The sequence below is a fragment of the Gobio gobio genome, assembly GCF_949357685.1.
Source record: "Gobio gobio genome assembly, chromosome: 12".
In the NCBI taxonomy this organism is placed as follows: Eukaryota; Metazoa; Chordata; class Actinopteri; order Cypriniformes; family Gobionidae; genus Gobio; species Gobio gobio.
In genome coordinates this window covers 19,078,671-19,102,495 of record NC_137105.1, presented here as the reverse complement: position 1 = coordinate 19,102,495, position 23,825 = coordinate 19,078,671, and the positions used below count along the sequence as shown (strand labels likewise).

The window sequence follows — 23,825 nt, the reverse complement described above, 5'->3', positions numbered from 1 at the left end:
TAAGCTTTTCACATATATATAAGCCATCTGCAAACACTTTTATTGATATACTGTATATAAAGAACAGATGCTATAAAAAATTTATTGAACATCCAAAGTACCAAAGTCCAATTAATCTGGTTTAAATGGGGCTTTATATATTGTCATCGCACCATTGGGAATGTCCCAAGGTTCAATGTAACATTTGACTAACGTATTAGTTTTCAAAGAATATAGCCTTTCGCCAAAGCAAAGCAAAATTCCAATGAAAGCCACAAAATACCCTATATGAGTATGGAAGTTTTTTTAAACAACAAATCATTATTGGGGATTTTTAGTTAACAGAAATTCACCATGTTGGGACTTGTTGAACGTTTAAATGGATCAAACTTTTGAAGTAACTTAAAACAATCAGAGAGATATAGCTCAACCAAGCTTTATTTACATGCGCACCATTTCTTATACAAACTAGATTACAATTCAAAATGGAGTACACAGGAAAAATACTCACAAACATCTAGTAGAGAAGCCATATGACTATAAGATGGGAGGTAAAAGAGCAAAGGTAAGAGAGGTGAGGGAGGAAAGCTACGATCAGGGTGGTAAAATGTGGAAACAGTGGTATTTGCTGATTATCACGATGGGCATAGTAAATAAAACCTGTAATGTTTGAGGATCTGAAAAAAAGGGTTTTTTTCCAGTGAAAGAGGTGTAAGAATACATGCAAGGCAGTTTTTGAGACAATGAGAATATTGTCTCTGAAATCATTTACAAGGTTCAGCTGTCTCATGGGTGATTTTCCGATTCATTGCATACTGGACACAGTTACAATGTGAGTTTGAAAAATGAATATGATGAAAGCAGAAGAGGCCGAGGAATCATGGTGTAAAGCAGGAGTGTGAAACGCACAAACAAAATTATGCTAAAACATTACTGTAGCATTCATATTATATCAGATGGTTTTTTTTCTTTCTTTTTTTTTGACGTTACATGTACGTCTCTTTTCATGTCACTGGTGCTAGATAATTATTCTCTAATGAACAAATTTGCAAGCATTTTACTGAAAGGTGTGTGAAACATCATCTGCTCTCCTTTTGGTTTAACACATTGGTTATTAGAGCAGAATAAAATAGATTCTGGACTTTGTTCACTGAAAAAGTGAAATGCATACAGTACCGTTTAGTTTGACACCCCTGCTATTAACCATGTCTGTTCAACTCCTCATGTAACAATTACATTATTTTGTTCAACACGTGGACTTTGAAAGATATATTTGTATTATCACTACATTTTATAAGTATAGCAGTATGTATACATATATATGCATTGCACACGATGCATATGTACATTTACATGCATGCATACATGGAAGTATGCAGTGAAGTGTAACCCTCTCTGAGGGACAGAAACACAGAACATTAGGATTTGTACATGATTTGTGATAATAGTTGAGCACAATAGAACAATAAAGACATTAATAAACTGACAACAACACAGGATGGATTCCTGTTGCTTCATCTCCTTACTTCAGAAGACTGTTGTTCATGTACAAATGTTCATAAAACATTTCTGAAATTGTGTACAGCCAGGTTGCAGTTAATTCAAGATGAGGCCCTGATGTTGTAATGGAGACCCCACTCTCCCCTGAGCAATAGTGATGCATTTTGCATACAGGGACAGAAAAGTCCCCAAATTTCACTGTGTCTTTTGTGATTTTGGCTGCCAGCATCTCCTACATTTTCAAGTAATTTGGCAAATGTACAAAAGATAGCTTATTGTTTTTTTGCTCAGTAAAGATTGCTTCCAGAGGAAAGGCCCAGCCACCAATGAATGCTGCCATGATGCTAATCGCTAATCCTAATCAATTACGCTATGTCCTTGTGGCCAGGGAAACACAGTTGGCCTTAATAAAGGACAGGGATCAACACTGATCATTTAGCACCTGGTATGGCATGGAAATGTCCACGATGCAAGTTATTATTTATTCATTCATTACATTTGGCTACACTTATATGCGAGAAGTCCAAACATAGCTTTGCTGGCTAAATAAGACGCCTCCACCTGCTAAGCTTTCAATTTTACCACTTTTTTTGTACAGTTACAGACAGTACACACAAATGAATTACTCCTTATAAGGTTATATTCAATCACAAAAATGTATTACTTAAGTATTATTATGAGGCAACTATATTTCAGATTTGGAACTAACTACTGTATGGTAACAGTGAATTAAAAACAATGGATGAAGTGCACCGTGTCAAGCTATACTCCACCTGAGCGCTGAAATTTTTCAGGTTAACTCTCCACCTTTTAGTTGTACTCTTATTATTGACCAATGACTATACAGTTAGTGCTTAGAGGATAACAAAAGTAGCGAATCATTTAATAAAATTGTGATGGAAAACAGAGCGAGACCCCAGCCGAGGAAACTAAGTTTATGACAGAAAAGCTACAACAGGCCTATTTAAACATTTGTTTTTCGATTACTTCACCTCTAACAGTGGGATAATTTTAAACATTGCATAATGTTGCATAATGATCTGTGAGTTCACTGTTAGTTTGTGTTTCTCCATTGGGCAGTCTTTTGTTATAGTCTGGGTCTGCTTTTACAGGTGGACCTGTAAACAGGCATATCATCCAGTGCTTGCCGCAGACAGCAATCTTGGCAAAGATTGACTTCAAGTCTGTTGGATGTTTTTTTTGTGCAGGATTTTTGTAGTTGTTATTTTGTTTTCGCTGCAGTTCTGAGCCTAAAGAGAAAGACAAAAAAGGCATTGCTGTATTAAATAAATGTAATAAGGGCAACAAAAGGCATCCTGTACAGTATAAGGAGCCGTTCACACAAAAAGGGGTTTTGCATTCCACTGCACTGCTTTCCCATTGTTTTTCTAAGTAAATATGCGCTAGATGGACGTCTTTGACACATCTAAAAATGCAGTGCTTAAGTTAAAAGAAGTTTAAAATGCAAAAACATGTTCTGTGTGAATGGTCCATTACGAAATGTTTATTTTCTAAAACTATATTGAAACTTTTTTTTTTTTTATGTTGGTCTTTATCTATTTGTCTTTTTGTTTCACCATGGCATGGACCGCTATGTTTGTAAACAGTATTTTGGCTCACCTAAGAGACTGCCGTCAACCAGGCACCCAGCTTTGATTGGACTGTTTTGTCCCAGTGAAGTTTCCCACAGGATTCAGACTAACAGCGTTTTGCACCAATGCATCAAAGTTAAAATCCAGTCCATCAGAGTCCATTAGTTCAGAGCGGATTATGGAATCCACATCGCAATCCAGACTGCCGTTAAACATGTCCAGGTCTAAGTCTGTGGGGAAACGATCTGTTCCTGAGGGGTGACAGATCCCTACCCCGTTACTTCCATTCAGGCCAGAGTAAAGCGATGTCTCGGTCATCAACATGGAGGGCTGTGGCTGGAGGTGCTGCTTTGCAGAGACTAAATTATTAGCATCATTAACTAGACTTTGCGCCCTGTTGTTGGAGAGGGAACGCAACGCACCCTGGGAATTGGACCCCTGATGGTGTTGTTTGATCTGGAGGTGGCCGCTTCGCCCATTGAGCACAGAACTGAATGATGACATCATGGGATCATTACGAAGCATGAGGCCATTGCGAAGACGGGAGTTTTGAGAGGTGACGGCAGTGCTGGCCTGTGATATAAGTGGGTCTGACTGTGTCATCATAACGTCACTATGACTGTGTGAGACCAGTGAATCAGAATTCAGCAGCTCCTGAAGTGAGTTTCCAAAACAAGAAACACTAGAAAATGATGTTTGCTTGTTTTCCTGGATGGTCTGCATTGGCGCCTGACGCAGACCTCCTGGTGCAGGCCCAAAAATGGGGTTACTGAATCCTCCGGTGTTGTTGCTCACAGTTTGGGATGATGAGGAGCTTGGGGGTGAAGCAGTGCTCTTGGAGCCAAAACTGAAAGTAGAAGACCCTTGAACAACCTGCACTTGTGTAGCGATGTTGTCCAACAGATCGACCATTAGGTTGTCAGCCTCATTGAGATTCATTGTGCCAGTCAGGTCAGCTAGCCCTGGAAGTTCTGCCGGGCACATTTTGGAGTTTGATGAAGATGACGAGGGAGGAGAAAGACTGCTGGGGCTGGAGTAGAGCATTGGGGACAGAGGTGGGCCGTCTGTGACATCATCAAGCTCTGGATTGGCCAGAATAGGCGACAGACGGCCACTCAGGGTGCTAGCATTGGAGTTAGTTCGCGAGCGGAAGTCAGTCCAACAGGATTCCAGTTCATCGCTGCTCCGGGAAGTGGGACTTCCTGGCCACTTGGACAGACCACCAGCAGATACGTTCTCCAGCGAACCCTCCTGGGCAGCCTGCAGCGCTGCCTTTTTCTTGGCCGCACGCCCACGTGCAGTCTTGGTGTATTTGTTACCATTGTCCATGGAGACAGCACGTCGCCTTGGCGCTTTACCTCCCCGCCCCCCGTCAGGATTGATCATCCACCACGAGCTCTTTCCAGTTCCCTCGTTCTGTACACGGATGAAACGGCTATGCAAGGACAGGTTATGCCGGATGGAGTTCTAGAAAGAGAGAGACCAGAGAAAACAGGTGGTTAGAAATCATTCCATCACATATACATACTACACACACACACTATATGTATATTTATCGGTCGTACACTGATTCCATTACCACCACCCCCTCTGTCATTTTATTTTAGAAATAAAAAACATTTAGTTCAGTTGGACAACAGAAGCTACTATAAACTGAAAGTGTCTGCTCTGCTCCATAGCAGGAGTCAGATTTCACCATGTGACGAGAGTAAAGAGCAATGACTGACAAGACTATGACGGAGAATTTGCTGTGTAACATATCCTGAGTGTCATTGACAAATATCCTGTAAAATGTGCAGTCAGTACGCCGCTCCCTATACATACAGTACATGTGATCACAAAATCGAAAGCTAAAGTAAAAAAGCAAGTGCGCATTCAAAAGTGTTTTCAATACCCGCATATTATAGACCTATATACACACAGTACCCGTGATTGAGAATTGAAAAGCGAGCGCGCATTCAAAAATTATCCCCCACAATGTCCAACGATCCCCCACAATTCTCACCGTGATATCCCTAGTACATATTTACACTATTTTGTGCAGAGTGAAAACTACTAGTGTAAGTAGTCAGTCTCACATCTTTCTGAGCCGTTCTGTTTTGTTGCCAGCGACACAAGCAATAACGTCAGCTGTGCGTTCTCACTTTCTTCTCTCCAATGGCGAAGTGACGCACACACGCCTCACTCACTCGTCTCATTCGCTCCAGTTAAATAGTGCTTGTATTGCACATAATTTGACTAATTCCCCTAGGTTTCACACTAGCACCAAAAACTGCTAGCACCCCCCCCCCACTAGCACCCCCCCCCACCCCCACCCCCACACACACAAAAGCAAAACAGCTTTTGAATGGCAAGTACCAAAATAAGTGGCTTACTGCGCTTAAGCGGTCAAATACAAACAAATATGTCAGTCTTGGCAAGTATTCAGTTAAACGCAGTCAGTTTTGGAACGTAAATAGTTGAGAAAGATAACGTAAGTGACAGCAGTATAATATTCCTGCTGCTGTGTGTCATGTTAATCAAAGGACAAAGAGAAAATCACTCTCTGCTCTTGACTGAATAACTTTTGTAACTTTGATCGTAAGCATTAATCTGTATTTATTTCTTTTACAATGAAGACTATACAGTGTTATTTTACATTTGATTACTATATTTTTCTGTATTTCTTACCTGAATAATAACCTACTGTTAGACCCACCTGAAAAACTCAAAACTGTGTTTGTTTCATATCTCTCTTTATTCTATTGCATTTATTTGTGCTGTTGTTTGCAATTAGTTTATTTGTTCTTATTTTGTTACTGACTTGTGGTTTTTTAGGAATTTTTTTTTTTTTTTTTTTTTTGTATATGCGGTCAATTATTTGTCTGGCTATCTCCAGACCAAGCTCAATCTTTTAAGATTGAACAATAGTCTGAGGAGTCTGCTCTGTATTTTCGACTGCACAAGAGGCGTGATCAACGGGCATAGTTCAAATGACTCTGTTCGTAATTGGATAGTCCTTCAACCTATCAGACCAACGTTCAGGGTGATGTACTTTGCAGAGCGGCGCAAAAACTCCAGGCAGGAAACGTGTCAACAAACATGTTGGTTTGTAGCATTGATCAGTGGTTTGCAGAAGCAGCAATGGCAGCGAGCGATTTTTGCAGGTTGTGCCAAAATAAAAACCCATGAAAGTGAGTGGTATTTACAAAAAGCTTCTTTATCGCCATCGTGTTAAACCTGCCAATGGCGCCAGGTGGATAAGCCAGTTTGTGATTGGTCCCCGCAGATTTGTAATGGAAGCAGGATAGAAAAAAGTGCAGGTTTCGCCAGCAGATCGGGCTGGGTTTACCCAGTCTAGTCAATTATAGTTCTTAGTAAGAAAGAATTTTAGTAAGAATCGGAATCTGCAAAAATCGGTATCGGTAGGTCACACTTACAAAAAAATCGGAAATCTGAATCGGTCAAGAAAATTGTAATCTGTGCATCTCTAGTAAAGCTCTATATAGGCCGTACATACAGTTGATCTAACATACCAGAGACTCACATAATTCTCCAATCTCCAACCTAACTTTTCAGTGCTTATGAATAGAAAACCAGTGGAAAATAGATGCCATTGTGTATTACAAGAACAATGAGATCTCGAGAGGTTAAAAAGCACAATGTGCTGTGTAACTATAGTAACTTAGCAGCGGAAATGTTTTACAGCCCGTAACCTTGGCAGAACAGGCAGGTTACGTTTCTAAAACATTATCTTTTCCCCCTCAATAATGCAGTAGGCTGCAGTGGGATATACAGAAGTCAATAAATGCTAAATATTTAAACTATATACATTGTAGTATATAACGTGCCTTATTATTTATAACTATCAGAGATACAGTGCTTGGTTCATGATGATGAGCTCGTTTCTAAACCGAAGTACCCCGTCTTATGACTCACGAGATGCGCGTGTGTGTGTTGAGCTATGATGAGCGATACCACGGATACCGGTGTTTACAGTGCCAAGTCCCTCCAGAGATTAATGACATAATGTTTGTGTGTGTGAGGGAAAAGAGGCGTAAGGGTATGACTAAAATCTCAATGGAGCAGCATGTTGTGAATGAAGTCATTAAAACCAATTCATTTTCTTCCTCCGCTTGCTTGGCAGCTCGAAACAAACTTGTGGCACTGACACCAAAAACAAACTTGCCATTTACACCAAATGCAGTACATTTTCTCCTGTCTTTCCAAGCATATACCTCCCTTTTTTTATTTGCTTCTTTTAACTTTCACTTATTGCGTAATCCTGCTCTAGGTAAGGCCCTCAGGAGAGGACTTTAATAAGTGTTTATTGAGTGCCTATGCGTGTTTTGATTGTAAGAGTATCAGTCTGTGATTAACTTTTTCAGAGTTGACTCATAGCAGCTCCACTGCCCTTGAACTATCATAAAATATAGCGTAGGTCCGGTAGGTTTGTATTTATATCCCCCTACATGAGATATTTGTGGAGAAAGCCCCCGGCTCAAACATAACAGTATCCATACACATAATACTCTCAATAAAATGCTAACTATGCCCCACAAACTATGAGATGCACAAGTGCAGAGCACACACCCTGTAAACCCTATATTTATACTCTCAGTACGAAAACACATACCTACACTTAATCTGCAAAGCTCAGCCTTTCAGCCTGAAACTAATGGGGCAGTAACCATTTAAAAAAGATTACAAAATCTAAAACAAAACCAGTTTTCACCTGTTGTTTAAATTGAACCCATTTAGTTTAAATAGTCAGTATGATGTGTACAGTACAGTGTGATCTCTCAGCACACGTGTGTCGGAGAGGCTGTTAACTTAGCGCCCAGCTGCACACTGGATCTCTTTGGAACACAGAGACCTTTTTGTCCGTCAGCAACATGTGGTAACAATCCATCAATGTCAGCAGCCACGCAATGCACACACACGCAACTACGGCTTCGCTCACATTCTTCTTCTGAGAGATGTGTTTTGGTTATCTGGTGCTCTCTGTGAATGTTATTGCGCTCTGGCTGGTAATTTTTGTGATGTCAGGAAGCCAGTGACTATACAAACCTATAACCAGCAGGCATTTGCCCACAAATCAACCAAACCAAAAAACCACAGTGAAATAAACCTGCCAACCCTTACGAAAGAGTTAGAAAGGACAAAATTATATTGATTAAAAGGTAAGTTTTAAATATTGAGACAATCTAAATGTAGGTTTGTCCTAATGTTGGGCTAGGGCTGGACAATAGCTAAAATGAATAAATATTGGGACGGATAAAAAGAATCAAAAATGATAGATGGATGGATGGATGGAACCTAAATCTTGCAACCTATGAAGTCCTTCCCTCTCTCTGTCACACACATACGCACCATTATTTCATCAGCAGGAACACACACTTACTGCAGTAACTCAAGGCAGTGCCATTGTGTTAATATGGTTTTGGCAGCAGAGCATTTCACTGCGGTTGCCTTTCAATGACATACAGAGTATGGAGGGCAGTGTGTGTGTGTGTGTGTGTGTGTGTGTGTGTGTGTGTGTGTGTGTGTGTGTGTCCGTGTACACATAAAAATGTTGCATTTCCAGAAATCTGCAGGAATAAATCTTAGTTTCTTAGTAAACCCAAGTCCTGGCCTTCTGAGTATTTGGTCCATGTGTGCTTTTATGTTTGTGTCCAAAAGGAAATGAAAACATTCGAAGTCTAGTGTTTATGTTTTTAGAAAGGGTCAGACCAGAAGAGAGTTAGAAAAAGACAAAACAAGTTAAAGAGAGTTTAAGAGGGAGGGAGCTCAAGACACTTGAGCAGTTTAGAATTAAGACCGATTATTGGTTTTAGATCATTTTACACCATTTTTGTTTTACTCATAGTCTTTTCATTACCAACATGTATAAATAGTCAATATTTTGTCTTGTGAATAAGTCAGTGTTTACAATAATTGTTAATCTTTTATATAAACACTACTGTTCAAAAGTTTGGAGCCAGTAAGAATTGAAATCTCTAATGCTCAATTTATGCTGCATCTATTTAATAAAAAAAATTATAAAAGTAAAGAACAGTAATATTGCGAAAATAGTATTACAATTAAAAATAACACTTCTCTGTTTTAATATATTTTAAGATGTAATTTATTCCTGTGATGGAAAAGGTTTATTTTCAGCAGTAGTTATTACACTGGTTTTCAGTGTCACATGATCCTTCAGAAACTATTAGAATATGCTGATTTGCTGCTCAAGAAACATTTCTTATTATTATCAATGTTGAAAACAGTTGTGCTGCTTAATGTTGTAGAAACAGTGAAATTCATTAAAACAATTTTGATGAAAAGAATATAATTTATTTGGAATATATATATATTTTCTATACATTGTGTGTATGTGTGTGTATATATATATATATATATATATATATATATATATATATATATATATATATATATATATATATATATATATATATATGTGTGTGTGTGTGTGTGTGTGTGTGTGTGTGTGTGTGTGTGTGTGTGTGTGTATATATATGTATCTATATATATAATATATCTCATCTTCGTTATTGTTGATGATACCATAAAGCTCCTCCTCAATAAAAAAATTCTTTGGCCATTTCTTTGACCAGATTAAAACTGCCGCTGACACAGCAAAGGTGAAGAGAAAGGCAGTTTATACACAAATGCAAGCATGCAAACATACACGGTCCAAGTACACGGACTGACCCGCACCCGCTCCCTCCCACTCTCGTCTCATCCCTTTCCCAGCTGCCTTGACTGCTGGAGAGAAAGAGAGAACATTCCATTCCATCCATCCAACCAAAATGTGCGGTTTTCAGCCAGCACAGGACGTCTCTCCTTTTGTGTGCGTGCATCTTGTTCAAGTGTGTGTGTGTGTGTGTGTGAGAGAGAGAGAGTGAGTGAGTGAGTGAGTGTGTTTGTATGTGAATCAGCTGAAAACTGTAAGGGACTGCATTTGGAATGGGGATCCAGTTCTCTCTGAAAGTACATTCTGTGTTTTCTCTTTCTTCTTTTATTCTTCTGTTACTTTTGAGGTCCATACATCCCAGCCAACCATATAAGAATTTATTTAGCTTACTAAAAGTACAAAACAAATCAATTAAAGTAATTATTTGTGTTATTGTGTGTATTATAAAGTGTTATTGTGCAGGTCATGCATTAATAACCAGCTAGAAACAGTTACATAACGACATGCAAATCTATGGGAATGTTTATTCTTTCCTTTCAGAGATTTACCCAGAACTAATAATTGGAGCGCATGTTTCCAAAACATGAACGGTACAAAGCATCTTAAGCATGTAAGAGCGCCTAAGCAGGGTATGTGTGTGTTGTGAGCACATTGCATAATGTGGCATGTTCAAAGACCTCCTTGTTTATTCTGGGACTTCAGATCCAGGGGGTGGTGGCCTTCCCAGCCTACTCTGTTTAGCCAATCACAGCGTTTATACACAGGCGTACACAAACATGCCCCTTTGCATAGCTGACCTCACTGTATGTCAGTATGTGTCACCTGTGCTGTCCAGCAAACATACACAATCACTCCTGACCGGTTTGCTCACATTTCAGCTGAGTATTTATAGTTTGCAAACACAAATATGCATATAAACATGCTCACTCTCTGACGTTTTAACACATTCAAGAGCTTGGCAACCACTGTCATTAGCATGTCACAGCCACTGACTCAACGAGACGTCACAGAAGTGCTTATGTAGTAATAGTATTAGGTGGCATGGAGTATCTTAGAACAACATTATCTGTGTCTTGGGTACAGTTAGTCCTATTATCAGGCTGTGTCATGTGCCAAAGAACCACAAATCCCATCTGTTCAACTCGAAACAAACGCAATGGAGATGGAAAATAAGGAAGGAAGGGTGGCCGTAAAGAAAAATAAGAAGGATTTAAACCAACTTTTTAACATTTCTTTCATATCATTATAATTATTCTTCAGTTACTTTAATTTGTTCATAAACTGATGGTTTATGGGATGTATATAACAGGTTATATAGTTCACTAAAACCCTAAATAATATTCGTTACTTGAGAAAAACGTTAACTGAAACAAAATATTTATTTTATTTCAGCTACATTTATACATCACTACATCATTTTAATTTAGTTTAATTTGATGTGTTAATGAAATTAAAATAAAAACTATATAGAATTTTTTTTTTTAAATGACAAAAACAACAAAATTACTAAACCTTTAAAATTAAAAATAATAATTAAAACTATAATATTATTTAAATTATACTAAAATAACAATATGGGGCAGATTTACTAACAGCTTGCACCAGCACAAACTCTCGTTTGGCGTTAAAAAACTACTCTGTCAGGATTTGCTGAAGACACGCAGTGAAAATTTTGCACTGAAAAGTGCGGCCGACCTTATTGCATATGTATTTGTAGGAGTTTCCATTTCAGACGTAAAATTTATGTGAGGAGAGTATTTAAATGAATCATGCAAAGTGATTTAATAAGGTTTGTGCTCGTCAAATTTACCGGTGTTTGCGCCATGATTTACCGCCCCCCAAAAAAGATGTTTTAAACCAGACGCTAACTGGTAGATTGCATTGGTCATTATGAAAATGATCTGGCTGCGTCTGTGTTCTTTAATTTGCGTGCCGTCGGTAGATCACACGCAGAACTTCCCACTCCCAACTGCGCTTTTTTGGACTTGTGCTCCCACGGCTAATTTGCCTTGTTTAGTAAATCTGGCCCTACAGTAGCTGTGTCCCAATTCAGAGGCTGAATTCCACATTGAAGGATTCCATTCTCGATGGATGTGGAATTCAAAGGACATGTCTCTGAAGTCCACAGAGGTCTAACTGAGCGTTGTTAAAAGGGATGGTCTAGCTATGTACTTTTTATATATTTATTAATTATTTCTGTTTTAAAACCCAAATAAATGACAAAAAGTACAAACTGTACAGAGGTTCAAAACTGCATGTAACCAGTCCAGTGGAGAAGATTACTCCCTCTCTCTAATCAGGAAGTACTAAATGTGCCCTTCCTGTCAGGTGGTGATGAATGACTGAGAGAATTGTCTGGACCACATCTAAAGCTCAGCTATTTAGGATGATGGACTACATAGGCTACGCAAAGTATAGAAATGTAAAAGAGGGACAAAAAAGGGAAAGTTGACTATCAAACCCAATCAGAAACGTATTCCTGGCCTTTGGATTTTAAAGTTCATCCTCATAGTAAACTCCTCACACGCATGTGTGACATTCCTTACAATGCGTGTCTATCATGTACTTCTCTGCTGCTCAACTCGCTTCCCACATGTCCAACCTCTTGGTCCACACCCTCTTTGGCATCTCTCTTGGAATATGAAAGACCCACGACCTACTCAATAGATAAACAACACTGAACAGACATCAGCCACACGTGATATTTTTAGCTGCAATTTGGAACACTGTGTCCCATGATGTCCCAGGTTAACCTAGCCAAATTGATAGAGTAGGAACCTATTTATTCACGTCTTCGCCAGACAGGTCTGCTAGTATAAGTTAGAATTCTTTTTCTGAATGTTATAATAGAGAGGGGTTTTTTTCAGTAAAGCAATAAAACAAGCCCTCATGGCTCCAACAAATCTGTTCTCAATCATTGCTGTATTTGGTTCTCACTTTATCGTTCCTGGAAACTGTTTGTCTAGCAAAATGCGAGCAGCATGTATCAAACACGTATTTGGACGGCTACAGCTGCTATATTTACCCCATTATAAATGGCAGACAGCGCTTGTGACATTTCAGTGAATAATTGGTTTCAAAGGTTTGCCTCTGTTAAATTGTCACATGCACGGTATTGCGTGACACTGTTGGGATGATACACTGACTGAATATGGGAAATGTAGAGTAATTTAACAAAGACTCATAACGGAACAGGTTTTCTTTATTACTGCTCTAATATTCTAATAATTAATTTGTTCATAGTGGCTGTTGTTGTTACATTACTGTGGCTCTCGGGAGTAACTAAAAACATCTTTATCAATGTTTGGCTCCGTCTCTATGCGAATGTTTGTCGCTCTTGTGCACATCTGGGCTGGATTTTAAAAAAGGCCCTGTTCTGTTTTATTTTTTTGCGGGTGTTTGTGTGTTTGAGAATGTGTGTATACACTGCGGCTTTTCTAGCTATGATCACAAGGGTGCAGCTTGCTCAAGGGGAAGCCTGTGTTTCATTTGGTTTTACAATTTCATTGTATGCCTACATGAATTTCATGAATTGGTGTTGAAGTGGATTGTTGTTTAAGACTGGGTAATTAGCAGTCAAAATGTCCGAAATCACTCACTCATTCACTATTCAGTGGGGAGGCCTGTTTTACATTCTTTACACAGACATAGAAACATGGCACAATGCAAAATGCAGAGCAGAACGTGTCCAAAAACAAGTCAAGATAGCTTATGCAACATGACATTTTGCCACATTTGATAAAATTCCACTGTGCAGTCACAATATGAATATCGGCTGTTTTACAATGGCTGTTCACAATCACAATTTATCTTTAGGTTTGTGTTCCTTTTGCTTCAAATATAGATATTTATTTCCTTCTCTCACTCCATTTTTCAATTGTAACAAGTTTTTGTCATATCGTCCCCTCGCTTTGGAACAGAAAATATAGCAGGTAAATGTACATTGGCTGTACACTATAAATCCAAGCTCATCATTTATATAAAATATGTATATAACTATATAGAAAATGAAGTTGTTCATTCAGAATTCACAACAAAGTAGCTGGAATAGGGAGCAATTTCAGACGCAATTTAGGTGACTGTTTTTGAGCAAACGTGCCCTGACCTCAGCCCACAGTAACCAGTATTATACTATTATATTGTGTGTCTGTGTGTGTGATTGTGTTGAAATATTTGCGTAGAAACTAGCATTTTACTTTGCTGAGCTCTGCAGAGTATGGAGAGCCAGCACCCCCACACACATTTTCCTGCAAAAACTAGATAACAAAGGCAGCACATCTTTATCGCACCTCTACATGCAACACTATTGAATATCACCCCATGACGATCATTTACAGTAACGCCTGCACTACAGGGACGTATAATTCACGAGGGTCTCTATGGACCTAAAAAAAAGAGACAAAGAAATTAGCGTTGCAGCAGAGAGTGTGTCACAGGGTTTTTCTGCTGTACCAGCAATTCTCAACCCCTCCCCCTCCCCCTCCCCTAGTTCCTGCTGCCTTGACTTTTGGGCCTCATGATTTCCTGTTTCTGCTGATGTGACACACACAAACAAAAATACACTCTGCGTGTTGCACGTGCATGTATGCGCACATTGTGTGGCACACAGATCTGGACAGCAACGCTCTGTCTTTAAACAAAACGCTTGTTCTGTGACCAGGTGACCTACTTCTGAGTTATATCACACATGCACAGTCAGCTGGGGATAATCTCATGGGAGTTTTACCCACAAGTACTAAATATCAATCTAAATAATGTAGAAATCCACTCCTTTGGCTCTTATACCAATTGAGCTTTTGCTTTGCTTGCAGTTTTAAAGCCTCTGTACAGCTCTGTGCATGTGTTTGATGGAGATAAAGGACAATATCATTGGTGCAATGTGACTTCGGATAAGGTGACAAGTTCATGTTCTCTGTGTAAACCGTGTTGCTCTTAAAAGGTACAGCAAGTTAAAAATAAAAGGAATAATATATATTCAATTTCTGCATATCGTATATCCAACCTGTTAGACGAACCTGAAAATCTTAAAGCACTGTTTACAAAGTTTACTTTTTGTGCATTTTGACAGGGCAAGTAAAACTCTGAACTGGTCTGACTGGGCCAATAGAAAAAAGTGAGCCCTGATATATTGAATGGCACAAGTAAATGTGACATTTATTATAATGGGTTTATGTGAAGATTATTTTAAGTTCACTCAAATTAAAAGTTATACATTTTTTTAAAGCCTAATACATTTTAAAAATGATATATTTCTTGTACAGTAATGCTGAATGCCTATAATAATGGCTAAAATAAACAACATTATGCATAAAAATATAAAAACTCTATTTTCTATATACTCAAAATATTTATATAAATATAAATTTATAAATTTAAAATATTTTATTTTTTGTTCCACTGTTTGGAACAATATGAGGGTGACTAAGTGATCATTTTAGGTGGACCATCCCTTTTACACGTGTATAAATAGTACTTAAAAAAAATAAAAAATCTTAAGTAATCTTATCCCTTACCATAGCAGTTTTATTCTGCAGGTCACCACAGGGGGCCGCCATGTAAAGATCACATGACCAGCTAAATATTACTCACTTTATCTAGATAACCCCGTTTTTTTGGACACTTTCACTCGCAGGATAAATTAATAATGGCTGACTGTGAATAAAATATTTTATTATTTTATATTTTTGCTGCAATAAGTGTCAGTCGAAGATAATGGCTATCTAGATCACCTCGACATAAACAAAAAATGCTCAGTGCATCTTTAACCTCTATTATAGTGAAAACATTCAAGAGCCCTGCCTGCTAATGTCTTCCTTCAAAATAAACCAGACTGATTAGATGATTAAGGCTGGGGTCACTGTACACACTGGCTGTGTACGTGTGTTTGGATAAATAGGAGATTACAGTTCTAAACATAGAAATATTGAGACGTGCAGGAATACGCATAACATCAACCTCTCCGTCTCCGTGCGTTTCCCTTACTCGTTTGCTCTTTTGCCTTCTCGTCTATACACTGTAACCAGAAAAGGCTACAAGAAAAGCTTTTTACGTCATGTTTTTTGTCCCAAGCCAATCACACACCAGTTGAGTTGAACAAAAAGCCCAACTACAACTCAATAAACAAAAACAAACAAACAAACAAGAGCATGTTTTCTTGTGCTGGGTCGGTGTTTGTGTGTCTGGGACACGGCTGGTTTAAACTGCACAGTCCCCTCTCTGTGTAACTGGCTTAGGAGGCTTCGATCTGTCACTTATTCGTTCAATCTCTCTTTCTCTCTTCATGTCTCTTTGTTCTGGTTCTCTGAGGCACACAAGATCTAACCACATGCTCACTAATGCTGCTGCTCCCCATCATGACGAAACACACTGAAACACATCTCAGACATCTCAGACATGTCCTCTGAGCTGTGTCTGTCTATTGATTTCCACCCTCCCCCTCCACACTTTCTCTTTCGCCCTCACATTTTCCTTTCACAGAGATATATGACAATCCCCTGCGCCGTATTCAAGGGGTCAAGGTTTGCCTGGTTAGGGTGGTCCTCTTAACCCCTTCTGGTAGATGCCGTAATTATACAATTTACCAGCAAAAAGCTTTTCTTTTCAAAAGTAGTTGCATATTCTAACATATTTTGTTGCACAGACTTTTGTGCTTTGCTCTCTTCTGCATAAAAGACCTTCAGACTGTTCTGACTTAGGCCACATCCACACAAAGCTTTTTTCTTCATCTCAAGAAATATCTGCGTACACACAAAACCACTGAAACCGACTCAAAACGATGTAGCATACATTCCAGACCAGTATGTAGTGCTGTAATTCTGCCACAGAGATACACTGAAAAAACTGAGAAAATGGAGCATGTGCGAGATGTGGGGTGAGGACATCATCGTTTCACAAAATATACGGATTGGCTGTACACACAAAAATGCAAGGGTGTCGTTTTCAGATTTATCCACTCTGGGTCCAGGTTTCCAAAAATAATAGTTTCAGGTTCCAATCCGCTGGATCCGTGTGGACGAAACGGCGATACGATAAAAATGTTTTTACGTATACAGCTAAATGCGTCTCCGTGTGTACGGGGCCTTAGTGTGCTGTATCTTTTATAACTGATCGGACTTTCCGTATAAATTACGATCAAAACTAAAAAAAAATCCCATAGATTTACATTGGCTGTAATACTAATGCTGTCCTATAGAGGGGACCACAGGATACGAAATCTTTGAAGTGCACTTTTACACTCCGTTTCCATCAGTTAAAATGACAAATAAATACATACTCCGAGAGTGCTCCACAAGTTATGTTTGTTTATACCATCTGGATACTCAACGTTGATCGGTGCACGTTTTACACAGTTTATTATACAGGAAAGGTAACGGACGTTCTAAACTAATGTGCCGCTACATTGTAACGCACACAAATACAGACAGTAGCTCGCACATTACGTGCAGATCGCGCACACACAGAAACATTCAGGTGCATAGAAACTTACTGTCCTGTAATTTATCAATACCTTAAAAACTGAAAAATGTATATACATTTATATAAAAGCCACAGCTCACTCTTAGTAGAGAGACACTGCACAGAAAGGTAGGACTAATTCACACACTCAGTCTCTCTCACTAATGCATTTAAATGAATGTAATCTTACTGCGGAAATCTGTAAGAAATATAATGACCCATAGACATATGAGGAGCAATAGCCTTGTGGGCAGCATTCTGATATGTGCTGCAGCTGTGCACAAGGCGACCAGAGTTCGACTCTCGGCTTGAGGTTCAGGCTTCTCAATCAACATCAAAGGTTGTTCAAAAACTTTAGCCTCTGGTTGCAGATTGTGGCATGTTGCAAAGCATTCCCTTCTCTTTTGTTTTTATTAATGACATCATCAATGTTTAGTCAACGTTGACCCAACTTTAATCACATAGCTACTGACTATAGAATTACAGACCTCCTTGGCATCAGTGTATCTGTAAATTTGTAAATATACACAGTTTTACAGGTGCGGATAATAAGATCAGGTTTTTACATAGGAGCCATAACCAATTAGCTGTTGAGTGACACTAGGACAACATCCTACAGACCTTTGCCCTTAACTTCATTAGTGTGTCACAGGTCAGGTCTCACTCTTTGACCTCACTTCCACAACCATCGAGAGCTCTTTCTCCAACTATTTCCTGTTCGAGAGATCATATACAGTATGGGCAGTGGCCCCAAGAAGTATTTTGACACTTACACCATCCTATGGGACAAGTTTGGTCAAAGTAATTGCAAAAATTGCAAATAATCACATATAATTATTATGGAGGTAAGTATGGGTCAGAGGGATGCGATTTAAAAAAAAAAAAAAATAATATTAATAGTGAAAATTGTGAGATTGTATTTATATATTAAAGTGCCACTTAAGTGTCAAAATACTTTTTTTTATGCTACCCATATATATCTATATTATCTTATCTGTTAATCGTGCCTATAATGCATTAAAACACAGGTGTCTGAATTACAATGACTAGGGGCATTATTAGTTCTGAGATTCCAAAGCAAGCCACAGTTCCTAGAAAACTGCTTGAGGTCATTTCAGCTTATTACGGACAGGAACACATATCTCAATGGAAGTGGTATCTCAGCTGAATCTTAAAGGCTGTTAGTGAAGTCCACGATAATGGATCGGTCTCACAAGTAGGACATTTGGGGTTTTTATCCCCCTCCTCCTCTCCTTTCTCCCTTCTGCCATTTTGACTGGCTGACTCCTGTAAAGGGCTTTTCTCTAGTGGAACCCAGAACAAAAGCCTTCCAGTAACAACTCATCTACTGCACTGAACTCTCTGGCAGAGCTCCATTGCATTCACACGCTCTCCGGGAAATTGGACTCCTTCCAGAATCATTACACACGCACACTCATAGTTGAACTGGGCCTCTCTCTGGAATTAAAAAAAAAAAGAGCTCTAGGGGAGAGCTTTGGAACTCAACACAATCAAGACATATGTGACTGAGCATATAGCACCGGTTTCCATCCACTAAAGAACACTGATACTCAAGCAGGGTGCCAATCCAGAGAATCAATCTCACCATGAAACCACTTTTGAAAGAAGTCTGCACAGTAATCCCTCTAGAAACTTTGAGAGAAAGGGGGTTGGAGGGGCAAAAAGTGCTGACAAGTTCTTCAGTAGAGGATTGGAAAGTACAACTCTGAGACAACTTGAAAAACCTGCATAGCAACCTTCTTTCTGACACATTGTGTAACATGTACACCTATACACGCACACACATATGTCTACTCAATCACTCATCTCCATCCTCTCTGAAATACCTATATTTATTAAAAGTCTCAACTGAATTTAAACTGACTTCTGACACAAATATGACATAATAGAACCAGTGCACAGCAGTTGGCGTGGCTGCATATGCATACATCTTTCAAAATCACCATTGCTTTTCTTGCAAAATGCAATGCTTTTTCACCCACGGCAGTGACTAAGGCTATAATTTGCCGTTTTAAAATAGTCATCAGAAAAGGGAAGTAAGTTTATTTTCTATTTTAATTTGCAGACATGCAGAAATGGCAGTCCGATCACGAGACGAGGCGAAAAAACCAACAGAGGTGTGCAGGATGTTTACTCTTTGGTTCCTCTTCGTCCATCTACTGGAATAATGTGTGTTTATTCTTAAGACATGGCTGTCAGCTGACACTTTTATTTACTCTCTACTTGTGTTTCAAGGTGTCAACGAAACTCCTGTTTAAACACTGTATGATTTTCATACAGTTCATTTCAGTTCTGACTGTTATTCATAGCAATTCTTTAAGCCACTTGAAAGCATGTAGTATCTATTTGATTAAATATATAAAATCATAGACATATCTATACATATGTCTATACACATATAGATGGATGGACAGACACGTTTTTCTGTACTCAGCAAGGCAGAGTATAAAGTTCGTAAAAAGTAACTGGATCACATATTTGTGCAAACGATGTGAGTCTAGACACACTGCTGAGCTGTGCATGTGGGCTGTATGAAATCTGGGTAAAGACCTTGTGCATTCAGTCTGCCTAACAACAGTGATTCATAATTCATTGAAGTGTAGAATGTGCCCACCAGGCTTTTAGTAATTTTGTACTTGGGTACGTGTGCATGTGTAAGTGTGTGCGTGCTCACGGAGTTGGTTCACTGTAAAATGCACAGACAGAGATGCTCAGGAGACTCTTTGTCCGATCTTTTCGCTCTCTCCGTCTAGACATCCAGCGTCTGGAGATAGAGAGTTGATGTTTTCGCCTGTGCCAGGTTGCCTAGCACATGTGCGTGTGTGCAATGGGAGCTTTTTAGAGGGGACAGTTATTCACTGCGGGTAAGCTTAGCAGCTCAACAGACTTTCTGTGCTTTTTGTGGCACGCCTTAGGGACTTGAGCTAAATTCCTGGCCATGCCAGAGGGAAGTGCTTGGGAAGTACATGGGGCACTCTCAGGGCACAGTCGTTAAAGGCAGATACAGAAGTGTAGTTTTGGACAACACTCAAAGCCTGATTTTCCTCCTTTGGCATTCCCTTACACTCTCATTTTCGCTCTAAATCCACTTCCTTCGAAAACACTGCAGCTTTCCAAGTCGTAGGCTGTTTAGGTTTCTCAATGGTACGTTTAGTTTTAAAAAACCCAGCGAGAAGCATTGAATAACACAGATTGATGTTTGCATCCTTGTGTATTTATATGTAGTGGTTTGGGCGAAAGTTGGTTCAAAGGTTGTGTCACAGTAACCGGCCATTGTTGAAGTTCTCTGTGGCAGCAAGATTCTGTTTACAGGATTAAAAGAGTAACTGAGGCCACGAAATGCAAATCTCTTTGGCGTTACAGTACATTCAGAAAAGTTGTTCCAAATGTTTGTCACCAATCTGAGACTAAACACTAATGCGTTTAGTGTCGTTAATGCGCAGACTGGATAGAAGAGGCCTCGCAGTCTACTCCTCCCTCTGTCCTCTCCTTCTCTCTCTCCCTCCCCCTCCGCTCTCTTCTCTAACTCTGAAAGAGAAAGCTGGAGGACTGCCAGAGTACGCGACCGCACGGTACACACAAGAACACACCATGCAGCACAGCTACACACTGACCTACATATGCTTCCACTGCGCTGATTGAGTGCCCCACTGAACCTTCGAGCCAATCGCAGACAGGGGAGGAGTACAAGTCAGCCAATAGCACTCCTCACCCTCAGCACAAGCTCTCACAGTCTCTATACAATTTTAGAGTTAAAGCAGGAACAAAAATGCTCGCCAAGAATGGAAATTATATATGACTACTTTTTTTGCTGGGTCTAAATTTTGTTTGCCTAAATGATGGGGTACCTCACTGATGTTAAATTTGCCTGTTCACCACTGAGACGAAACCTCAGTGGACCATGAAGAGGGTACTATTGGCCAATTAAATACAATACACTCGGTATACCCTAACACACACAAAGAAACATGAACTCCTGTATAAATGTACTTGCTCCTGCACGCATTCACCAAACACCAAAGCAGGGTCATCAGGAGGTCATATAAAAGAGAGCAGTGATTCCTAATCATTACTTGAAAAGATTTTGATTTGTTAAACATATAGAACAGATTTTTTGTAATATTTACAAGTAATACATTTTAAATATATGCCATTTTTTTCCACATTTAAAATATATTTATTACATTAAAATAATGAATCATGATTAAATCAGCACTTTTTCAGTTCCCTTTTAAAGGTCCCATGGCGTGGATTTTTTAAAATTATTTTATAATGTTTCCTGAGGTGTACTTACATTGTTAGAATGGTTTTTACATTATAAAATGTCATAATTTAGAAATAAAAGGCATTTTTCTATTCTGATATTAGCCCTCTGGCTTGAATGCTCTGTTTGAAGGGGCGTGTCTGCTGTGAGACTGACATCTTTGCAGTATTAGATTATGTGGCGGAGGGGGCATGGTTTAGCGAGGTCTGCCAGAGAGAGCGAGACGGACTGGGCACTTGTAGACCAGAAAGACGAGAGCTGGAGGAAGATTGCTGAGAAAAGTTATATTGTACTGAGTTGTTGAGAGCGCTGTGAGCGTGAGTTTATTTTGTTTGTATCTGAGAGTTCTGAATAAACACGAGTCCCAGTCACGCCGACCCTGTCGTCTTCCTCCTTATTCTACGAACTTTGTAACATGTGGAACCCCTCTCGTATACTTTTACTACGTTTTTTACCATTAAAGCTGTTGAGCTTTATTTTTAGATCTTTAGATCCTATCACATGAAAGGCTGCAGTGACGATCATTGAGTACACATGCAGTCTGTTGATCGCGTGATTGCAGTGATCTCGTCATTGCAACGCGTTTTCTCTCACAAAATTGTTTGACCGCAACTAACAGCAAACACGACATCGATATGAATACAGTAAGAGCCTCGTTGTGCAGCATAACAGCGTCATTCGTTATAACGGCAGTTTGGGCAAGTGTGCAGATACACTCGCAACGTGTGATTCACAGCTCCGAACATTATAAAGAGAGTGTTCTTAGATTGCTAATCTAGCATCTAATCACAATTTAAATAACAGATTTGTTTCATGCTACTAAGAGAAATGATGTGAAGTTGATCGTTTAGTCACTGGCTTGATTCACGGATGCATAAACGATTTAGAAAGAAAGTCTGTGTGAACTTCAATGATTAGCTACACATCAGAAATCACTGATCACAGATCAGGCATTAAAGAACACTGTTACTCACTGTTTGTGGCGGTGCTGACGAATCCGTATCGTAAAAGCCTGTATTGACATTGCGAGTAAAATAAAAAATCTATTTTCTCCAAATTCTCTGCGCGGGCAAAGCAAAGGAAGGGGAGGTAACCTTTCCCCATATGACGGCATACAGGGAAGATTCCTGATCGGCTCGTCTGAGCTCTCATTTTCTCAAAGGCAGAGCAGGACAGCAAGAACTCGGTTTACACCTATCAAAATTTCTAGCCACTCGGGGACCATATACAGGCTAGGGGAACTCATATTAAATGTTAAAAAACCTCATAAAATAAAATGTTCATGCCATGGAACATTTAACAGAAAAACAGGAAACAATCTTGTGTGGAAGATTATACATTTGATTGAATGACACTACCATTCAAAAGTTTGAATGTGGTAAGTCTCTTATGTTCACCACGGCTGCATTTATTTGATCAATACAGTGAAAAAAGTTTTACAATTTAAAATAAGTTTTCTGTTTTAATAGGTTTTAAAATGTAATTTATTCCTTTGATGGCAAAGTATAATTTTCATTCTAATATGCTGACTTGGTGCTCAAGAAACATTTCTTATTATGTTAATATTTTTGTGGAAACTTTGATACCTTTTTTTTCCAAGATTCTTTGATGAATAGAAAGGTTAAAATAACTTTTTTGTAAATGTCACTTTTAATTTATTTGATGCATCCTTGCTGAAAAAAAGTGTATATTAAATATAATATATAAATTACAATGATAAATTATAATAACTAATCATGATTTTTTTTTCAGTGTTTGAGTTGTGTGTGCAAGATTATAATTGTTTTGTAGAAGTTACATAATTTTGTAGATTATTATTTATGCTACATGATGGGTCTTTCCCCCCCCCCCCCCCCCCATTTTATTATTATTATTGTTGTTGTAGACAGGTGGCTGTGAGGAGATTTAAGACAAAACGATTGGAAAACATTGTCACAGAGTCCTGACATCCTCAAAGACTCATCCTGGTCAGCAACTGGTAGAAAATCAAAGCACTTTCTTCATTCTCTTTTATCTTGGCTGTTTGTATCTGCATGCAACACTGTTTTTATCTGTCTTTACTCTTTCCCTGACTCTCTCCACCTCTTTTCCTTTTCATGGTGTCATTTCTCTCTGCATTTAGCAATCTGGTATGATGCATGGTGAGATAGTGAAGCTGATGTAACCACACAGCAGATTACACTATGATCCTTAGTTTAATCTCCACTTGCTCTCTGTACGCACACACTGTATGTGTACATACACACATCGTACACTAAGTCAGCTCATATGACCAGCCACCTGACTAAGCCTCAAGTTTAGAGAGTAATCCTCACACCGCACATCACACCACTGAAAA

At 39.0% G+C, this 23,825-nt stretch overlaps 1 protein-coding gene across 2 annotated transcripts in view; it reads right to left on the bottom strand.

Annotated features, from left to right (window-relative positions):
- Positions 1 to 399: 399 nt before the first annotated feature.
- The window catches only part of foxo3b (forkhead box O3b), a 36,363-nt gene continuing 12,937 nt past the window's right edge, over positions 400 to 23,825 (bottom strand). For both annotated transcript variants that reach the window (XM_079831778.1, XM_079831779.1), the window contains exons 3-4: positions 3,100 to 4,538; positions 400 to 2,729 (exon numbers count right to left, since the gene is read on the bottom strand). In XM_079831778.1, coding sequence (XP_079687904.1) covers positions 3,114 to 4,538 — 1,425 coding nt within the window. In that variant the 3' untranslated portion in view covers positions 400 to 2,729; positions 3,100 to 3,113. The remainder of the gene's footprint in view (positions 2,730 to 3,099; positions 4,539 to 23,825) is intronic.